A 20,174-nucleotide genomic window follows, 5' to 3' on the forward strand; every position below is an offset into this window, starting at 1 on the left:
GAGGCCCCGCCCCCAGGGTTAACCCCGCCCCTGTGCCATAGGGGACGGCCGCCGCTGTGACGCCACGATGCCCCGTCCCCTCGGGAGCCGCCCGTCCCCCGGCGGGGTTTAAAGCGCCTGCGCGGTGGGCGGGCCCGGGTCACGCGGCTGGGCGGCGCAGGCGCGTTGGGTGTTCCGGAAGTGCCCGGAGCGGCGGCGGCGGCGGCGAGTGGGGGAACTGCGGAACGGAGCAGCGGGGACTGCGCCCATGTCGGGTTTCGACACCAACCCGTTCGCCGACCCGGTGGACATCAACCCCTTCCAGGTGGGCACCGGGCCTGGGCCGCCCCTTCCTCACCGCCCCCCCCCCCCGCTAGCCCCCGGCCCTCCCAGGCGGCGGGACGTGGCACTGACTGAAGCGTCGCCGGCCAATGGCGGCACCGCTCCTCCCCTCTCTGCCTAATCAGGGCGTGGGGGCGGGATTAACTGGGCCGGGACCCCCCCCCACCGCCCGTCCCCTCTGCCCGTGGCCGGGGGGTCCCCGGCGGTCCCCGCTCCCCCGGGGGGTCACCCCTCCCCGCCCTCCCCCCCTCGGACCAGGGGTCTCCCCCTTCCTCCGCCGAAGGGGGGGGAGGGGGGGTGGCTCTCCCCGGGCCGTCCTGCGCGGTGGTCCCGCCCAAGGGACGCTCTGCGCTGATCGGGCTCAGCGTTTTGAGGCATCGAAGCGAAAAACGGGAGGAAAAAAATGGTTTGTTTTTTTTCCTTCTGATCGCTGACTTTTCCTCCCTCGCCTTCGCTTCATCGCATTCTCCTGTCTAGGAGGGGTCTGGGTGGCCACGTTCCCGCCGTGCTCCTTCTGGGGGAGGGGGTAGAGCGGCTCACGTGTGCGGTCGCTCTCCCCGCAGCAATTCATTCCTTCGGTGCTGAGGAAGTAAAGATCCAGCTGCTCGACGCCCGCCGTGGCCACCCTGCGCCTGGCCGGACAGGGCCGTGCTCGCCCTTTAATCACTCTTTAAACAGAAAGAGATCGGGCACCGGGTAGCCCTGACGTCGGGCGCGCTTTAACAAGGATGAAAGGATGTCGCACTGGGGGTGCCCCGGCAGCCGTCTGACGGATCTTTGTGGCTGGTTGGACACCCTCCATTCGGGACGGGCGAGGTCCTGCGTTCATCTTTGTTGGCTTTTTTTCCCAAGAAAAATTCACCCCCAGCCAGCAGCTGGATGCGAGGAATCTGCGACTGCTGGAGCCGGACACGAGGAGCCTCTGACCACCGCTGCCCGCGGCCTCCAAGCCCCGTCTCCGTGGCTTGAGAGCGGTGTCTCGCCACGTCTCTCCCGTCTCGGAAAGCTGACGGAATGAGCCCCTTCCCCACCAGAGTTTGGAGCCGCGAGCCGGCTGGGGGGGGCTAACGTCCCCTCCCGTGCGCGGTGGGGGTCTCGCTGGAGGACGGGAAGCGTTCTCAGCCTCCCAGTTTTGCCATGCTGGTGGCTGTCGCTCGGGCAGAGCACCAGGCTCGTCTTTCCTCGCTGCGGATCGCAGTGTGGTGCTTTGCACGCTGCAAATCCCGACGTAGCTGGGGGTCTTTGCCTGTTAAGGAGACTTTGTTCGTGATGGTCAGTAAGCTTGGTGTAAAATAAGCTGGTTTGGTCCCATTAAAAGTATCTCTGGCTCCTCCTTCTGTGGTGAGAGATGATTAACTGCCTTCGTTTATTCAATAACCTGCTGGAAGCGGCAGCTACCTCCAAAACTTCAATGCAGGCTTCAGGCAGGGCCGCAGACTTCCATCCTCTTTGGAGATATCGACGATAAAACCCATTGAGAGAAGTCTTGATGCGTCTTCCAGGCAGTGGTGGTGCTCTTAGGTCCTGCGCCGGTGGCCGACTGCGGGACCGGTGATATTTGGGGCAGTGGCTGTGATACTTAGACCACCCTGTTGAGTTCCAGGTGATTCTTGTCTTGCCTTGACCTCGTCTAGAGGGACATCTCTTTTTGTTTTGTTTCTTGAACCCATGAGAACCGAAATAAAGGGAAGAATATCCTTTCTTGTATCAAAATCTTCCAGTAGCTCTGTCGGCTGGCACAGTGCGACAGCAGCTTCGGGTTTGCATGAAACACCACGTCTGAAAACAGTTTTAATCTTTGTGTCAGCGCCGTTTGGTCCAAACACTGAATTTTTCTGTGCTGGGGATTTTGAAGTCACGAATAACGACACCGTGGGTTGTGGAAGCGATCCCACAATTGACTTGGGAGCGCAAAGTTTGCAGCTGGGCGTGCGTCTTAAACGAAACGGAATAGCTGGAGAAGTGAGAGAGCCTTCAGGTGCCCAGGCTTTTCCTCAGCTCTGACGCAGGGAACAAGTCGAGGAGGATTGCTGGAGGGATCCGAACAACCAAACCCTCTGCAGGGGAAAGCGCGTGGGGCCTTCGGAGCAGGGAGCGGAGCGCTGTGACTTCCTTGGGGCGGGGGACAGCTGGGTAGCGTGGCTTCGGGCGGTTTGGTGGCCGAGTTCAGTCCCCCGCTTCACAGCGTGAAGGAGCAGGCTTGTGCTCGTTTCAAGAGGGTCAGCTCTTGCTTGATAGCTTGCAGAAAATAGTTGTAAAAGGTGAACTTTGTGGGCAACTTCTGGCTCATCTCCTCTGCGTTTGTTGGGATTACTGGCCCTTTGCAGTGTGTAGTCCGGGCTTAGCCCCCTTAATGCAGCGGCTTTCCATTTGAGGGGGGGTGAGCGACGGGAAGAAAGAAGAAAGAGAAGTTTCACCTCGGTATTCTGGTGTTCCTCTTTATTTCTGAGCACTTTCCTCCCAGCCCGGCTGTTGAGGCTCCTAAAGTGGTTCTGCAGCCTTTGCTTTCCCCTTCCCGTACTTTTAAGGAAGTTCCTCTTCCTTGTGCAGGCGTCTTCTGCTGGACTTTAGTCCGGCTGGGACCTTGCCTGGTCTGGGTTGAAGGGTGTCGTGCTAGCACGCGGTAGGCACCGTAGCTTGGAAGCTTGCGTCGACAGCCCACGCGTCTGCAAAACTGCCGAAGCTGAAGCCTCCGAGGGAGCCAGCAGCAAAACAAACCCCCTGCCTTGAGTCCCTGCGGTCCGCACTTCCAGCGTGACGGTCCTGCCGCTGCTCCCCGCGTCTCGCAGCCCTGCGAAGATGATGATGCCCTTCGTCAAGTGGCATGCGAAACCTCATCGGAGATCCCTCGGGCCGGGGCGGTTCGTAAACTGACCTGCAGCGTCGGGAGTGCCCGCTGTCGGGGAGCAATGCGAGTGGGCCATGAGCTGTTCCACGCGTGGAGGCTGCACCAAAACCCCGGGGGATGGCCCCGGTGGCTTGCCGACGAGCCAAACGGCTGCTGCAGCGCAGAGCGCGGCGCCTCGCTTGCTCGCTCTTGCCTTGTCACGGCCCCCGTTGCTTCTCGCCCCGTTAACCACCGAGTTAAAATGACTGATCTGCAGAGGCTAGCGGCTGAGGGAAGGAGGAAGGGATAAAAAGCCACTCGGATTTCTTTTCCTTTGTACCCACGCCCAGCTGTCGGATTGCCAGGTTGTTCTTGCAGTAGGATTTCTAGTTCGGAAAGTGCCTGGTTTCTCTAACGACTGGGGAGAGAAGCGCTCCGGAGGTCCAAGTCTGGCTGTTAAAGAGGGAGCTTTTTATGGAAAGCAGTGTGTGTAAAAGAGAAGATAAAAATAGCTAAGTGCGTTGCAGGTAAAGGGGAGAAAGACTTTTTTGGCAGGGGTGCTCAGAGCCGTTTTTGAAGCAATCGGACTAGTTGATGGAGACAAGTAGGAGATGTGAGTACAGGTGGATGTAGCTGTTATGCCAGCAGCATTAAAACCCGCGAAAGTAATCAGTGTCACACCTCCACTTCAGTTTTCCTGGAGGTTTTACCTTTCCAGGGCAATCACTGGCATTTCAGCTTGCTGGTCCAAATGCCCCGGGTGGCAGCTGGCACCCGGCACTGAGGACCGATTGTACCTGGAAACTCATTTTGTGGGCTCTGCTGTGCTTTGTGGATCCTTGCTCGCTTGGTGAGGTTTGGGCGGTGGTCCCGGGTGTCCGCCAGCACTCTGACCGTGGGTGAATTGGATCCGTGTCCTGCTTGGAGTCCCTGGAAATTGGGACCAACTTGGAGCAGGTAGGCGGTGGTAGTCTGCAGAAAGGGCTCCTGTGCCAAAAGCATGTCGTAGTTCTTTGGGTGCACCTCTCGACTGAACAGGAGGTTACTTCTACCCACAAATCTGGCCTGGCAGATAGTCATCTGCTTGGTTATTTGAATTTATCACCGGCTGAGGCCATCCGCCTGTGGCAGGGGTGCGTATCACCCCATCCTGCTCCCAGAGCCAGCAAGCGGTTGGAAGGCGGGCGGCGTGGGTAACGTGTGAGCTAACAACGACCTGCGGCCGATGCTGATTTGTCTTTGCTCTCTCTCCTTTCAGGATCCCTCAGTGACACAGCTCACAAACACCAGCCAAAGTGGCTTGGATGAATTCAACCCCTTTTCTGAGAGCTCCCAGCTGGTACGTGCCGTGTGTCTTTGCGCTAGGTGGCTTGGTGGTGGGCTTAGCAGTGTAAAAGGTCCCTTGGTAAATGCAGCTTAAAAGGGAATGAGGCATCTGCAGCTGATTTCCCTGTGGACAGTGGTAGCTCACTGCATGCCTGGCAGGCTGCGAGCAACTGCTCTGGCACTGGAGCACTGATAAGCTCCCAGCTGGAGCTCTCTGCTCGCGCGGAACAGCTTCTCTCAGGCTCGCTGCTGGCTCGCGGTAAGGCTGTGTGAAGTGTGAAGGGGGAGATGTTTTGTGGCAGGACGCATCAATATTGATTTGGTCGCTGGGCTGGGAGCGGAACTGCTGCGGCGATATCATTGATGGCTTGCTGCAAGAACTTTGTTCTTGTCTCCTGGGTGCTGTCGTGCACGAGATGAGAAAAGGAGGGCGGGAAACCAGAGTAAAGCAATATTTGCAGCTCAAACAACTGATCAAAATCCCTTTCTGTTTCTCCTTTGCCTAATGCCCGTAATCCTCGGGTGCCACTCCCCCAGCGCATTGAGGAACTAACAAACCTTTGAAGACGCGGAGTTGCTTCCTGCTCGTGCTTTCCGTTTTACCAGGGCTGGAACTTGAACTGTTTGCTGACAGAAGCAACGCCTAATGTTTGTGCCCTGTTGCTTGTGTTTTGTCAGCAGACAAATGCGGCACGGACGACGCCAGCCACGCAGCCCTCCAGCCACTCGCAGCCGGCTGTCCTGCAGACGTCCGTGGAGCCCACGCCCCAGGTACGGCGACCGCTCGCTGCCACCGCCCCGAGAGCTGGGCTGGAGAGCGGGAAGGAGCTCCCGTGGGCCTCTGGAGGCGTGTGGGAGCAGGAGGAGAAGGGCATTCTCTGGGATGGGGTGTGGGGGGCTGCAGGTGGCCTTTTGAACTGACATTTGTACCTGCCTTGTGAAGCGGCTCTCCATAAGGGAATACATAGACGTGATTCTTCTTGGGCCCTTTTCCCTGTCCCTCTGGTGGCAGAGCTCACCTTGCCTTGTTGCCTGTTTGCTCTGCCTTCCCCCTGCGAGCACTGAAGTGTATCCTGCTAAAGCTTTCAGCTTAGTTCTGGTGACTGGTCAGGCGCGCTCCGTTCCAGGAGTGTAAATGCAGTGTAGCTGCACCTTGCGGCTACTGCTTGGACTGGCTGGTGAGTGCTTGGCTGCCAGGGCCACCTCGTCCAAAGAGCAGAGAAGCTGAGCCTGCTAGGTGAAAGGAGCAGCTATCGGCATAGCAAATAGGTAGCAGAGGTGCTCAGGAGGTGTGGTAGACAGCTGTCTTGGCTTTCCTTTGAACCTGCTCCCCTAGCTGGGAAGGGATTTGTCCTGGTACCTCGGGAGTGCTGCTCATGTAGAGCGGCGAGGCTAACTGGGAGGTAGGAGCAGCTGCTGGGAGAGCACGGCTTTGCTGGGAGGGAGGGGCGTAGCGGATGGGCACAGACCGGGTAGCCTCCCCAGGGCCTGTCTTCCTGTGGGATGAGAGGAGTGTCTGCAGGAGTTCTGAATTGATCTTGGGTTTCATCCTCCAGCGAGTAAGGCAGACAGCCTGAAGATGTTTCAGGTCCAGTTTGGCGTCTGGTGGGTTTGCTGGTGGTGTTGCCACTGCCTCGGTTAGGGAAGGACTTACCTTTTTCTCGCCCTGCTTTAGGCTGTGGCTGCGGCAGCACAGGCCGGGCTGCTTCAGCAGCAGGCAGAATTAGAGAGGAAGGCAGCAGAGTTGGAGAAGAAGGAAAGGGAGTTGCAGAGTAACGCAGCCAGCATTAATCGTGAGTATCCTGCCCTGCCCACAGCGGAGGTGGTGCCCGGGGAAGCCCGGATCACTTGGTGCGTCAGGATTTGATGAAGGCTCAGTCTGCCCAAGTACGCGCAGCTTTCTACAAGCCGTGTGTATCTTCCTCTAGACCCTCACAGCTGTGGGAACCCTTCTGGGACTGTGACTGCCATCCCATAAGTTACAAGGTGGGAAAGGAGCTCAGAGATGAGATGCTGGAGACAAGCTCTGGTGGGTCTCCGCCCTCAGGCACGCTCTCAGCATCTGCACTCGGCCACATCAAGGTCTTCAAACACCGGTTTTGTGTCCGTGTCTGAGCTGTTGTGTGGCGCTGCCGTGTTAAGGCTTTTCACTGAGAGAAATAAAGCTCTTTTTTTCAGTCTGGAGGCTCTCAACCACAACAAAACGGTATTTTCCCCTAATCTTACTTTTAAATGGCTGAATTTGGACTTGCTGTGCCGAGTGGCGATGGTTGCGATGGCCTTTTGGCCAGGGCAGGGGGATTCTGCCTCCCACGGAGGAAAGCCCTCATGCTAGGCCGGTCACATCCCTGCCATGCTGCCCACTCAAACCTGGCTACGTACCAAGACCTCGCCTCTTCCGAGGATTTAATGTCCGTATATATGAATGGCTGCTTGCAAGCTACGGCCTGTGAATTAGTCTGTCAACGAGAGAAGGGCAAGTGAAGAACGGCTCCTTTCTCCTTTCCGCAGCGAGGCAGAACAACTGGCCCCCCCTTCCCAAAAGGTGTCCGATCAAGCCGTGTTTTTATCAGGATTTTTCTGCAGACATCCCAGCTGACTACCAGCGGATATGCAAGATGCTGTATTACTTGTGGATGCGTGAGTAACAGCTTGAACCGCGGCAAAGATTTCTTTTCAAGAGGGTTGTGTATCCAGTGCTGAGCTTTGAGCTACAGTAAATCCTGTAGCTGTTGTCTGCGAGGGTGAAATGATGTCTCCCTTCCTTTATAAAAGGAAGTGTAAAGGACTCCAAGCTTATGCTTTGGGAGTAGCTGATCCATGGCTGAGTTTCGATTGTTGTGTGATGGAGACTTGAACAGCTCTCCTGAGACTCGGAAAGACAGCGGATAGCGCGGTTCAGGGATCGGGTGCAAAAGAGTCTCGACCATATTTGTCAGTTCTGGTGCTCTGAAAAGGCTGCGGATTCGGTTGTGAGCAGCAGGGTCAGATGAGGTTCTGGGGCTGAGCTCTGTTTTCCTTTCGAGGGAGGCGAGGAAATTAGGTGGCCCAAAGTCCCTGTAATTTCCGCAGAGCTCCGCGTGTTCAGTGAGAGATTAGGGATGCTGCTGAGTTTCCCAAGAACTGCCTGACGTGTTTTTCTCTCTCTCTCCCCCGTCCTGAACAGTGCATTCGATTACCCTGCTCCTAAACCTGCTTGCTTGCCTGGCGTGGTTCACAGTCCAGACGGAAAGAGGAGTAGACTTCGGTCTCTCCATCCTGTGGTTTATTTTATTCACCCCTTGTGCCTTTCTCTGTTGGTACCGACCGATCTACAAAGCTTTCAGGCAAGTACTGTTTTCTTCTTTAATGGGGTTATATCTTTTAATGGGAGGAGCTTTGGGTGTATCTGTTCCGACTGTATCTTGCCTGCAGGGTTTTTCCAGCTCTTTGCATCATTAAATAGATCAAACCCACTTGTTCCTAAACATATGAAAAGTATCTGATGGAACATGATTGTGGTGGTCCTTTTTGATCTCGAAAGCCAAGCCTAGCCAGTTGTAGGGTCCCGCATTTTTATTCATTTCTGAGAAACTGGTACATTAATGCGTTGAGTGTGATGCGTGTGTTAAGGAAGCTGCCTTCACCCCACCTTGCACTGGGCAGAGCAGTGGTTTTGCGATATGCGGTGGACTTGTTTTCAGTTGCATTGCTGAGCCAGCAGTGTGCCCTGGCTGCCAAGAAGGCCAATGGGATCCTGAGGTGCATCAAGAGGAGTGTGGCCAGCAGGTCGAGGGAGGTTCTGCTTCCCCTCTACTCTGCCCTGGTGAGGCCCCATCTGGAGAACTCTGTCCAGTTCTGGGCTCCCCAGTTCAAGAAACATGAGGAGCTACTGGAGAGAGTCCAGCGGAGGGCTCCGAGGATGATGAGGGGACTGGAGCATCTCTCCTACGAGGAAAGGCTGAGGGAGCTGGGCTTGTTCAGCCTGGAGAAGAGAAGGCTGAGAGGGGACCTTCGAAATGCCTCTAAATATCTGCAGGGTGGGTGTCAGGAGGACGGAGTCAGACTCTTTTCAGTGGTGCCCAGTGACAGGACAAGGGGCAAGGGGCACAAACTGAAGCAGAGGAAGTTCCAGCTGAACATGAGGAAGAACTTCTTCACTCTGAGGGTGATAGAGCCCTGGCCCAGGCTGCCCAGGGAGATTGTGGAGTCTCCTTCTCTGGAGATACTGCAGACCCGCCTGGACACGGTCCTGTGCAGCCTGCTCTGGGTGACCCTGCTTGGGCAGGGGGTTGGGCTGGGTGACCCACAGAGGTCCTTTCCAACCCAAACAATCTGTGATTCTGTAAGTTCCTCCTGGAATCAACTCCCCTTGACGGATTTTTCCCCGGAGAAAGGAGTTCACTGAAATTGTTTCTCTTCTAGAGAAGGGAGTCTGTGCGGGGCTCGTGTCCCTGGGTTTGACTCCTGCTGCCGTCTCTCCTGCAGGTCTGACAGCTCCTTCAGCTTCTTTGTCTTCTTTTTCATCTTCTTCTGCCAAATAGCAATCTACATCATCCAGGCTGTCGGCATTCCTGGCTGGGGAGACAGGTAAGCTTGGCTTCACGGGCTGCTGTGCCACAGCCCTGCACGGATGCTGTTTCTCCCCAGGGCTCTGACTGTTGGGAGCTGCGGGGTCTGTTTCTGACAGCCGTCTGTTCTTCCTCTCGTGGTTCTCCTCCCTCGGCCGACACGCGGCTTTGGCACGTCCTGCCTGGGCCGCCTGCCTCCTCCGCTCTGCCTGTCCTAGCCGCAGCAAAGGCACGTGCTGCTGTGGCTGCTCCTCCCTGCTGCCTCCGCTGCCTCCCCCCTCACTTCGTACGTGCGGTAATTACCCCTGCTTGATGCCGAGCCTCTTGCGTTGAGCGTGCCTGCCGTGTGTTAATGCGGAGCCCTCCGTGATGGAGCCCGTGGTGCGGGGTCAAAGGATCTCTGACCCGGAGTCTGGGGACGGCTTGGCTCGCTGCTGCTGCTGGTAGCCTGGTTCTGGCCCCAAGCTCCTCCCGCCTTTCTCTCGGGCGCGTTGTCAGCGGGCCGTGCTTCAGAAAACAAGCACGGGGGGGTTTGATCCTCACCCTTCCGCGACAGCCCTGTTCCGGAGGGCGAGCCTGGGCGCAGTGGGGCCAGCGCTTGCCCCCTGCGGTGATAGCACCGGCTTTCTTTTCACCTCGCCACGCTGGCCGCAGCCCAGGTTCCCGAGCTCCTGTGAACAGCGCGAAGGTGGGCAGCGAGCGCTTTCTCCCGAGGGTGAGCCTGCAGGTGATGAGAGCCACGAAGCTGCGGTCTGTTTTTGCCGGCTGCCTGCAGAACGGCTCACGGGCAGAGCTGTCCTCGTGCTCCCTCCCCTGCTCACTGGGTGCTGCCGTGGTCACAGGGGACGGGGAGGGGGCACGCTGCTGTTTTTCTGACTTTGGAGAGCGTGCGCTGAGCTCTGCCACATTTCTGCGAGCTAGACAGTGCATTTATTTTTGGCTGTCGTGCATGGCGCGCCTTTCCGCTTCCTCATAATCAGCGAGAAGCCGCGCGGCACATCGGAGGACACCGCTTGGCTGGCTCGGTTCCCTGTCTCCTGCTTCAGCAGTTGGAAAGGTCCCTTTCTCCAGCACCCCGGAGGGTGTTACGGGTGAGGTGGCTCGGTATTTTTGCCCACAGCTGAGCCCTGAGAACTCCCAGCATCCTTCCTGCTGCTTCCCTTCAACAACTGCCGGTTTCTTCCTTTCCATAGCTCTAACTTCATCCTTTTTTTGCTTAGCCCCCTGGCCAGGCAGAGCTGTCTTGGTGACGTGTAGGTCTAGGCTACAGATCTGCCAGCGGATCTCTTCCACTTTAGATGCACTGGCCTGACTTTACGTCACTTGGCTGAGTTTTGGGGTGGTGTTTGTGGAAATGACTTGATTTATGATGGCTGCCGAAGGCGGGGGGGCCGGGGGCCGGGGCTGTAACACGGGGGTGGAGGTGGATTGCTTCTAAAAATTGTAACGGGAATTCTGGCCCCCCAATTGAGAGCCTGGATGGGCTCTGGGTCCCTGTTTCCACAGCTGTTACGGTCGGGTTCACGCTTCTCTGTAACCTTCCCCCAAAGGCTCTTGCGTGGCCATCGGAGCCTCTTCTCCCTCTGCTCCGTCTCGTCCTGCGAGTCGGGTGCTCGCCAGGCTCACCCCGCTCTCCTCTCCCACAGTGGATGGATTGCGGCGCTGTCGGAGCTGCATGGGAACCTGGCCGTGGCCGTGATCATGATGGTGGTGGCAGGGTTCTTCACGCTGTGTGCGGTCCTCTCGCTCTTCCTCCTGAAGCAGGTGGGTGGCTCGGAGGCTGGACTGTCAGGCTGCTCCTGGGGTGTCCTGGCTCGGAGGCCGCCGCCTCTCATCTGTCTGAAGGTGTGATCGGGGCACTGCCAGAGCGAGAGTTTGCAATCCCAAACACAAGTACAGGCTGGGTGGAGAGTGGCTGGAGAGCAGCCCTGAGGAGCAGGACTTGGGGGTGCTGGTGGATGAGAAGCTCAACATGAGCTGGCAATGTGTGCTTGCAGCCCAGAAAGCCAACTGTATCCTGGGCTGCATCAGGAGAAGCATGGCCAGCAGGGCAAGGGAGGGGATTCTGCCCCTTTACTCTGCTCTCATCAGACCCCACCTGGAGTCCTGCATCCAGCTCTGGAGCCCCCACCATAGGAAGGACATGGATGTGTTGGAGCAGGTCCAGAGGAGGCCACGAAGATGATCCGAGGGCTGGAGCACCTCTCCTACGAGGACAGGCTGAGGGGGTTGGGGCTGTTCAGCCTGGAGAAGAGAAGGCTCTGGGGTGACCTTAGAGCAGCTGCCAGTACCTGAAGGGGCCAACAGGAAGGATGGAGAGGGGCTTTTCACAAGGGTGTGTAGGGGTAGGACAAGGGGGAACAGCTCTAAACTAAAAGAGGGCTGATTTAGATCAGATATGAGGAAGAAATTCTTCCCAATGAGGGTGGTGAGGCCCTGGCCCAGGCTGCCCAGAGAAGCTGTGGCTGCCCCCTCCCTGGCAGTGCTCAAGGCCAGGTTGGATGGAGCTCTGAGCAACCTGGGCTGGTGGCAGATGTCCCTGCTCATGGCAGGGGGCTTGGAACCAGATGATCTTTAAGGTCCCTGCCAACCCAAACCGTTCTGTGGTTTTATAAGAGCTTTTAAGGAAAGTGTTTTCACTCGCGCTTCCTGCGTCGGTGCCAACTCGCTTGAGCGCTGAGGGGACTTGCAGATGGGAACGCAACCTTCGGGGAGGCGCGGGTGCTGCGGTGAGGCCGCTAACTGTGCGCCTTGGGATAAAGGAGGGGGTAGCAAGGCTCGCGGTGCTGGCTGCTGACGATTCTGTTACATAGCCCCGAAATAATGGCCAGCAAGGTCCCGAACGTCACCCTCCTCAGAGGCAGCAAACATCTTGCACCTCCTTTTCGGCTCAGGTGCCTGTCCAGAGCTGGCTGCACAGGGAAGGCCGCTGCTTTGGGTGGGTGTCCGGGGCTTTACAACACTGTGGGACTCTTCAACGCCTGGCGGGATCTGGGCGAACGCCTGCCCGCTGGCTCCCAAACACAAGCCGCCCCCTTCCTCCTCCTGGTCCGCCACACGAGGGTTGCATTTCTGCAGCTAGCAGCAGGGATGCAGCTTTTGGGAAGGCGAGGGCAGAGTGGACTCTCCTAAGGCTTCCTCCTCCTTTTCTCCTGCGTGGTACCTTGAAGGAAATGCCCGGTGTTTGTAGTTGCGGGCACCTTCGGGTCCCGCCCTGCGAGTGTCTGTGAACGCAGGGCAGAAGTGTCCCTACCACCATGGTGCGGGGAGAGAGGGGAGCTCTCAGTCCGATACCGGCCGTTCTGTTGAGAGCTCCATGTTTTTACCAGAATGTCAGGGTCTCCTGAAATCTGCGGCACCACGTGCTGCAGGAGATGGAGCCGCTGGATCCAACCAATCTTCTCCAGCTGCCGGGAGAGCCGGGTAGCACCGAGGCCGAGGAAAGGCAAGCTGGTGAGCGAGGTGCGTGCTGCCAGCCCCCAGCTGCATGCTGATTTTTTTTTTATTCCCCCCCCCCCCCCCCCCCCTCTTTCCGTTTCCTAGGTGCATTCCCTGTATCGGCGGACGGGAGCCAGTTTCCAGAGGGCCCAGGAAGAGTTCTCCCAAGGCATCCTCACCAACAGGGGCTTCCAGAATGCAGCCGCCGGAGCGGCCTCCTCAGCCGCACAGAGCGCTTTCCGGGGAAACTAACCCTTCCCGGGCTGCCTCCCTCGCGCTTCCTCTGCCCTCATCACCCCAACCTTCATGGTTTTATGTTGGTTTGTTTTGTTTTTTTTTCCCTAAAGATGCACTTTTTGGGGGTGCCATGTTAGCTCTGTGACGCCGGCTCCAGTTGAGAAGAGGTCTGGTGGGGTTTTTGGGGTCTTTTTTTAGCTTCAGCTGGCCTACGGTTATGACAATTAGTTTTCCCTGCCTTGTTTTAGGGCGTGGGGAGACAGGGGAGACGTTCTCCGAAGCAAATAGGTTGCTCTATCCGGGCCATACGGAGTGCTGGTCTCTCGTCCTCCCCTCGCCCTGTCTGTAGCAGGAAGGTGAGGGGAAGCAGGTTTTTGATTCTACTCTCTCTTCTATTGGCCTTTTGCTATGAAGAATTTGATTAACTGCTGGTTTTGGGGGGGGTTTTGTAACTTGCATGTAGTTTGTTAATTTTAAGAGCGGAAACCTGTACTTTTTGGTTTATTACACTTACACAATGATGTGTTTTGACCTCTAAACTGCCTGGCTTCCTCAGAGTCGGGGGGACATGGCGTGGAGGAAAACCTGGGAGCATGGCGGGAGATTAGAGAAGAGGGGAAATACCTTTCTCCTTGTCCCTGCGTGGCAGATCCGCACTCTGCTTCCATGGGGACCTTGCAGACGAAGCTCTGGGGGCTCCTGGGCAGGGGGAGAGGGGGACGGGGTCAGTGGGGGCTGCGCCTTCACCGTTGCCTTTAGCCGGGGCAGGAGGGGAAGAGGGATTTTTGGCTGCCGTGCCAGCTCTGCTTTTCGGGAGCAGCCGCACCCAAGATGCCAGCGAGCTCCTGCTCCTGCGAACCCTGAGCCTTCTTCCTCCTGCAGGTCCCTGGTTTATTTTTTCCAGCTGGTGGGGGGACTGGTTTGATGTCTGTTTGGTGGGGGCCGTTTCCTCGATGCGGGAGGGGGCTTCACTGGCAGGCTTGGCTTTGTGCTCCCCTCTGCTCGGGGAAGGGGGGTCGTGTGTTGTGTCCCCATCCTTTGGGAGCCCTGGGGAGGGGGGGTCCCGGTGCCCCCCGGGCCTCCTCCCCCAGAAACCCGCAACCAGACATCCATTACTTTTTTTTTTTTTGGCCGTGTCTGATCTTTTCATGTAAAAAAATAAAATAATAAAATAATAAACTAAACTCATAAGAAGATGTATCCGTGCTGCAAGGGAGAGCTCCCTCCTGCCGGCAGGGGCGGGGCTGGGCGCGGGCCCAGAGGCGTGGGCGGGGCCGGGCGGCCTGGGGGCGGGCCCAGCGGCGTGGGCGGGGCCGGGAAGGCGGAAGCGCGACCGGTTTGGGGCTGCGGTCATGGCAGGGGGCGGCAGGGCCGTGGCGGGGGGCTGCTGGGCCCCGCCGCGCCTCGACGAGTTCATCCTGACCGAGCGGCTCGGCGCTGGTACCTACGCCACCGTCTACAAGGCCTACAGGAAGGTAGGGCCGCGCCCGCCGCGGGGACCCCCGAACCCCCCCCCGCTCCTCTCGCGGGACCCCCTTTCCACAGCCCACCCTGGGGGGCACCGTCCTCGCGGGACCTGCTGCCCCCGGCCTGGGCCCCGTCACCCTCCCCGCACCCCCCCCTGCCCCGGGAGCCCGCTGGCAGGGTGGGGGAGGGACCCCCGGGGGGTGCTCTGGGCTGGGGGGGCCACAGAGTGGGGTGCTCTGGGGTGGGGGGCTGCAGGGTTGGGTTTTCTTGGGCAAGGGGGCTGCAGGATGGGGTGCCCTTGGGCAGGGGGACACACGCGAGGTGGTGGCCATCAAGTGCGTGAGCAAGAGGAGCCTCAACCGGGTGTCGGTGGAGAACCTGCTGACGGAGATCGAGATCCTGAAGACCATCCGTCACCCCCACATCGTGGAGCTCAAGGACTTCCAGGTGGGGCTGGGGGCTGAGCCGACGTCTATCCGTCAGGGGGTCCGTCCTGGCTGTGACAGCAGCTGGCCAAACTGGTCTGGGTGGCCCTCGGCGTGGTTGGGGTCCGGCCGGGGCAGCGCGACGGTGTCCTCTTTCCTGGGCAGTGGGACAGCGACCACATCTACCTGATCATGGAGTTCTGTGCCGGAGGGGACCTCTCCCGCTTCATCCGGACGCGCAGGATCCTCCCCGAGAAGGTGGCACGCATCTTCCTGCAGCAGCTTGGTGAGGGGCTTGGGGGGTGGCAGGGGGGCAGGACTGCGGTGGCATCCCCCCCAACCCCGGCCACCCACCCCTCTGCCCACCCAGCCTGCGCCCTCAAGTTCCTCCACGACCGCAACATCTCCCACCTGGACCTCAAGCCACAGAACATCCTCCTGAGCGCCCCGGAGAACCCCCAGCTGAAACTGGCAGGTCAGGGCGGGCCCCTAGAGAGGGGCTGGGGGGGGGGGGGCGATTCCTCCTCCTTCCCCACCCCCCCCAAGCTCTCCTCTCGCCCCTCCGCCCGCAGATTTCGGGTTCGCGCAGCACATGTCTCCGTGGGACGAGAAGCGCGTCCTGCGGGGCTCCCCGCTCTACATGGCCCCCGAGATGGTGTGCCGCCAGCAGTACGACGCCCGCGTGGACCTCTGGTCGGTGGGCGTCATCCTTTACGGTGGGCTTCTGCTGTGATCCCCCTCCCCGGGGTTTGGCTCGTGGTGGGTTCCCCCCCCGCCTCCGTCACCCCCCCGCCGCTCCCTTTGCGCCCCCCCTCCCCGCAGAAGCGCTTTTCGGGAGGCCGCCCTTCGCCTCCCGCTCCTTCGCCGAGCTGGAGGAGAAGATCCGCAGTGAGCGGGCTGTGGAGGTGAGGTGGGCTGGGCCGGGGCCGGGTGGGGTCCCGCAGCTCGTCCTCGCGCCGGTGGCCTCAGCCCCGCCCCTGTTCCCTCCCCAGCTGCCCAGCCGGCCCCCACTCTCCCCGGAGTGCCAGGATCTCTTGGGCCGGCTCCTGGAGAGGGACCCCCTGAGACGCATCTCCTTCGAGCGCTTCTTCGCCCACCCTTTCGTGGACATGGAGCACGTCCCTGGTCCCGAGAGCCTCGGCAAGGCGGTGAGCGGGGACCTGGGGGGCTGGTCCCGCAGGGGGGGCGAGCCCTGAGCCCCCTGAGCCCCCTCCTCGTCTCGCGCAGACCGAGCTGGTGGTGGAGGCGGTGAGGAAGGATCAGGAGGGGGACGCCTCCGCCGCCCTCTCCCTTTACTGCAAAGCCCTGGAGTATTTCGTGCCGGCTCTGCACTGTGAGTCCGTGCTTTTCAGGAGGCGGGGGGCTGCGGGGGTCCCAGTGGGTGCCAGTCTGCAGCCCACCCACTCCAGTCATCGGTCACTCTCCCCTCTCCCCCCTCCCCAGACGAAAGTGACGCTCGCCGGAAAGAAGCCATCCGGGCCAAGGTGAGCCAGCGGCCCCCGGGGGGGTGGGGGACAGCATCCCCTCGGCTCCGCTGGGTGAGATGCCCCCCCCCAGTCCGTCCCCTCATGGCGAGGGTCCCCTCACCCCCCGGCCGTGGGCAGGTGGGGCAGTACATCTCCCGCGCCGAGGAGCTGAAGGCCTTGGTCACCTCCAGCAGCAAGAACCTCCTGCAGCAAGGGGACCCGGCCAGAGCGCTCCTGAGAGGTAGCGTCTTTTGGGGGGCTGCCCCCTCCCCAGCAGCAAGGTGGGAAGGGGGTGCCCGGAATGGGGTCTTTGGGCCGAAGGGTTCCCCCCCCCCTCCTTCCCTGGGGCGCTCCCCGTTGCGACGTCGCCTTGCAGAGATGGCCAAGGACAAGCCTCGGCTCTGCGTCGCGCTGGAGGTGGCTGCTGCTGCCATTGCTAAGGTGGGTCGGGGGGTCGGGGGGCCCCGCTCCCCTCCAGCAGGAGGGGAAAGAGCCAGCCCGGGTGGGGAGGGGGCCGGCGCGCGTCCCCCCACCGCTGCAGCCCACCCTCGGGCTCTCTTGCAGGAGGAGGAAGGCGAGGATGACGGTGACGTCCTGGAGCTCTACCAGCGGAGCCTGGGGGAACTGCTGCTGCTCCTGGCCGGTGAGTTGCGGGCGCGGCGGGGTCGCAACGGGTCCCGCGCCCATGGCTGACATCCTGGCGCGTCCCTCTTCCCTCTACAGCAGAGCCGGCGGGACGGCGACGGGAGCTGCTCCATGCCGAGGTGGGTGCTGGCGGTGGGTGCCGGCCACGGCGCGACCGCCTGACCCCCTCAGCGGGGCTCTGAGGGGCTCCCCTCTCTCCCCGCCAGATCCAGACCCTGATGGCCAGAGCCGAGTACCTCAAAGATCAGATGAAGGTACGGCTGCTGGGGGGGGCTCTGGAGCGTGCCGGGGACGTGAGTTACAGGCTGGAGAACGCTCCTCTCCCCCGCAGATGCGGGACGCGCAGTCCAGGGGCAAGGAGGCATTGGCAGAGCCCGTCCGGAGCAGTGAGTCCCCGTCCCTGTCCCCTCTCGTCCCCCCGCTCCGGGCTGCGGTCCCGCGGTGGGGAGCCGTCCCTGCGGCCGTCGCAACCAAGGGGATGTTCCGCCGTGGGGTTGTCCGTGCCGGGGAGCCCACCCCGGCTGGGTGACGGCGCGTGCGGCCGAGTGACGTCGCTCTGTCCCCCCTGGCGCAGTCTGTGCCTTGCAGTGATGGACGCCGGGGAGCCGGCCGGAAAGGGGGTCGGGGACGCTGCCTGCCACCGCCTCCGTGCCTTTCCCACCCAGCAACTACCTCTGCGCGTCCCGGCCCGGCCCAGCCGTCCCCGCCTCGTGCCGTCGGGGGCTTTTGCTTCCGAAAATCGCCGGCACCGGAGTCTGGCGGGTGCCGACTGCTTTTGTCGTTGGTGTCGTGAGGTGTTGCCTGTGCTCAGCGGGGACAAATGGACGGCGCGTGCTCCTCGGTGGGGACGGTGCTGGGGTAAAGCGATGGGTGGGAATCGGTCACCTTCAGGGACAGCGTTGCGCAGCTGCTGGCGGCGAGGTGTCCCCGAAGGGCGTCCTGCCTGCCCCGTTCCTCGGGGCTCAGACAACCCCCGTACCCAAATGGTGTCGTGGTGGGGTCCGCCTGTCCTGCGGAGCAAGGGGCTGGTCACAAAAACTGCTGTATTTTCGAGGGAATGTAATTTATTGTCTTTAATAAACGCCTATTTTGGTTTCTCCGACTCTTCCAGTCTGCGGTCAGTGCTTCAGGACCCAAGAGGGGTCTCTAGGCAAGCCCGGGGCCGGGAGCCAGCCCGCGGAGCCATCGGGCAGGGCTGGGGACCCCTTGTCCCTGTCCCCCGGAGCGGGGGGTCCCCTCCTCTCCCCCCGCCAGCCCCCCTCAGGGACACGAGGCAGCCGAAGCGAGCACTGACCTTGTTTGCGCTTCAGAGCTTTCCCCTCCTGGCGCCTGCGTGCCCGGAAAGCGCCGAGCAGAACCACGCGGAAGGTTACGTAAAACCGCGTTCTTCCCCCGATCGGGTTTTTTGTGGCGGGGAGGTGGGGGGGAAAGGCGGAGGGGCCGCAGCAAAGGATGGGGTGGCTTTGGGGGGGCCCCGGGGATGGGCTGTGCCCCCCCCCCTTGCCCCCTTCGCCCCAGACGCTGCCCTGGGACGTGGTTTCTTTGCTCCTTTGCGCTCTGCTCCGAGCCGCTGCCAGAGAGCTTCCCAGGCAGATGTGGCAAGGCATTTTTATGCCTTTTATTTTTATTATTATTATTATTCTGAGCAGGGATTATATCCCAAGGCTTTAAAGAGCTTTCAAGCTCCCTGCCCTCCCCGGCCCGCAGCTTGGGCGGAGCCGGCGGCGATGGCTGCACCGGCTGGCGGCTGCAGCCGGCGCGGATAATCGCATCTGCCTTCACGCTCTGCCGAAGACGCCACTGAACCCGGAGCCTTTGGAAGGCTCCAGCTGCTTCCCCGGGGGCCGAGGGAGCTCGGGGGGGGCCTGGGCTCTACGTCGGGGTGGGCGCGAGCGCTGCCCGAATGTCGCGGAGGGGAAGTGGCCGTGGAGCGAGCGGTCCCCGGCACGGCTCCGGCGATGGCCTCCGTCGCTTCGGCCGCGGTGGGGACAAGCGAGCGTCTGCCAGCGAAGTTGGGCAAAGCCTGGCAGGACGCGTGCTGACCTTCTGGCCCTTGCGCAGGGCTCCTCCGACCCAGAGCGTCCCGCGCATTGCTCACGGGGTGGCCGCGGGTTGTCACCCGGAGAGGGACACAGCGACAGTGCGCGGGTTTGCCGCCCTCCCCGTGCCGGGTCACTGGGTGATGCGAGCTCGAACACTTTCCAAGAGAGGGCTGGGGGAAGCCGGGTCAGCGTGTGGAGCCAGCCCCCACCCTGCTCGTTAATCTGGATGAGTCCCCACATCTGGACCAGCGCGCTTTTGTCCCCAACCTCGGGTGCCGGCAGCCATCCTCCAGCACGGGCGAATCCACCCCAAACCCAGCTCTGCAGGTTGGGGAACTCTAGAGGGGTTTATAAAGCAGAAGAGGAAAAAAATAGATTTTCTGCTTTAATCCGCGCGAATTGCTTGCTTGAAAGTTTTTCAGCTCGCGTGTTGACACCCGGAGCGGTCGTGTGGCGTGTGGGCAGCTGGGATGCTCGGCTGCGGGGATGCTCAGGGACCCGGCAGCAGGGGATGCGGGCGAACGGGAGGGGGGCTGCCTGCCCCCACTGCCCCCCATCCCGGGCTCTCCTCCCCGGCACGGGCACCGGGCCGGGGACCGGGCTGGGAGCAGCCTCGGAGCTCACAACGCTCTGCCGGGAACGTTTCGCTGAGGCTCAACACGTCGGTGAGCCAGGAGAGCGCGTGCTGCTCGCTTTTCACACGCCCGGGGGTCACGGTGCCTCCGAAAATAAACCCGCCGAGCTTCACGCGCGGCGGCACGTGGGCCGGGAGCGAAGTAAAAGCCGGGGGAGAGGGTCCCGGCTAAATCCCGGTAGGGTTACGGCGGGTGCGGGTGGGGATGGACCAAGGGGCCACGTCCCCCCAGCCCCACGTTCCTCCCCTCTGCTCCAGTGGGATCCCGCCATATGGGGCCAGGGCGGATGTCGTCGGAGCTGCTGGTGGGTCCCTGGGGCTGGAGGGCTGGGGGGGGTGGGGGCCTGCCTCTGTCCATCCATCCCACCAGCCGGTTCTTCTTCTCAGAGGTGGGGCAACCTCCGACTGCGGAGGGTAGCGGGGGCTTCTCAGGACTCCCTGGCCCCGGCACGGGATTCCCGGGGGGGCTGGGGAGCTTTGCTCAGCCCAGCAGCCCCACAGATGGCCTGATCCAGCATCCTTGCTGCAATAATAATTAATAATAAAAGCACCTTCCCAGCACCCTCCGCAGCGTTTTCCTGGGTGACCCAATGCCCCCGCAGAAACGAAGCGCGGTTAATCCGCTCCGTCGGGATTTGGAGCGGTGCATCTTTCCCGGGAAGCCTCGCCACGGGAGCCCACCGCCCGCCCGGACGCTGACCGGCCGGAGCTGCTCCGGCGTGAAGTCACCCCTGTACCCAGAGCGGTCTCGTCCCCGCAGAGACGCGTCCCTGCTCGGAGCAGCACTGCGGACATC

General features: G+C 60.9%; 2 protein-coding genes across 3 annotated transcripts; both read left to right on the forward strand.

Annotated features, from left to right (window-relative positions):
* Positions 1 to 151: 151 nt before the first annotated feature.
* SCAMP2 (secretory carrier membrane protein 2) lies at positions 152 to 13,238 on the forward strand. 2 transcript variants are annotated; one of them, XM_075431752.1, is made up of 9 exons: positions 152 to 304; positions 4,407 to 4,487; positions 5,153 to 5,245; positions 6,150 to 6,267; positions 6,986 to 7,114; positions 7,641 to 7,800; positions 8,942 to 9,043; positions 10,671 to 10,788; positions 12,568 to 13,238. In XM_075431752.1, the coding sequence occupies exons 1-9, from the start codon at positions 248 to 250 to the stop codon at positions 12,712 to 12,714; spliced, it is 1,005 nt and encodes a 334-aa protein (XP_075287867.1). In that variant the 5' UTR covers positions 152 to 247; the 3' UTR covers positions 12,715 to 13,238. The 2 variants fall into 2 exon arrangements, with proteins under 2 accessions (XP_075287867.1, XP_075287868.1); XM_075431753.1 differs by having other exon boundaries at positions 5,156 to 5,245.
* A 784-nt stretch (positions 13,239 to 14,022) lies between these two features.
* ULK3 (unc-51 like kinase 3) lies at positions 14,023 to 17,591 on the forward strand. The gene is made up of 15 exons (XM_075431575.1): positions 14,023 to 14,174; positions 14,473 to 14,613; positions 14,757 to 14,877; positions 14,962 to 15,066; positions 15,164 to 15,307; positions 15,414 to 15,496; positions 15,584 to 15,739; positions 15,819 to 15,924; positions 16,035 to 16,075; positions 16,196 to 16,298; positions 16,434 to 16,498; positions 16,622 to 16,700; positions 16,781 to 16,821; positions 16,909 to 17,088; positions 17,277 to 17,591. Exons 1-15 carry the CDS (start codon positions 14,052 to 14,054, stop codon positions 17,493 to 17,495), a joined length of 1,707 nt encoding a protein of 568 aa, XP_075287690.1. The 5' UTR covers positions 14,023 to 14,051; the 3' UTR covers positions 17,496 to 17,591.
* Positions 17,592 to 20,174: the final 2,583 nt, after the last annotated feature.

The sequence above is a fragment of the Opisthocomus hoazin genome, chromosome 10 (assembly GCF_030867145.1).
Source record: "Opisthocomus hoazin isolate bOpiHoa1 chromosome 10, bOpiHoa1.hap1, whole genome shotgun sequence".
Taxonomy (NCBI): Eukaryota; Metazoa; Chordata; class Aves; order Opisthocomiformes; family Opisthocomidae; genus Opisthocomus; species Opisthocomus hoazin.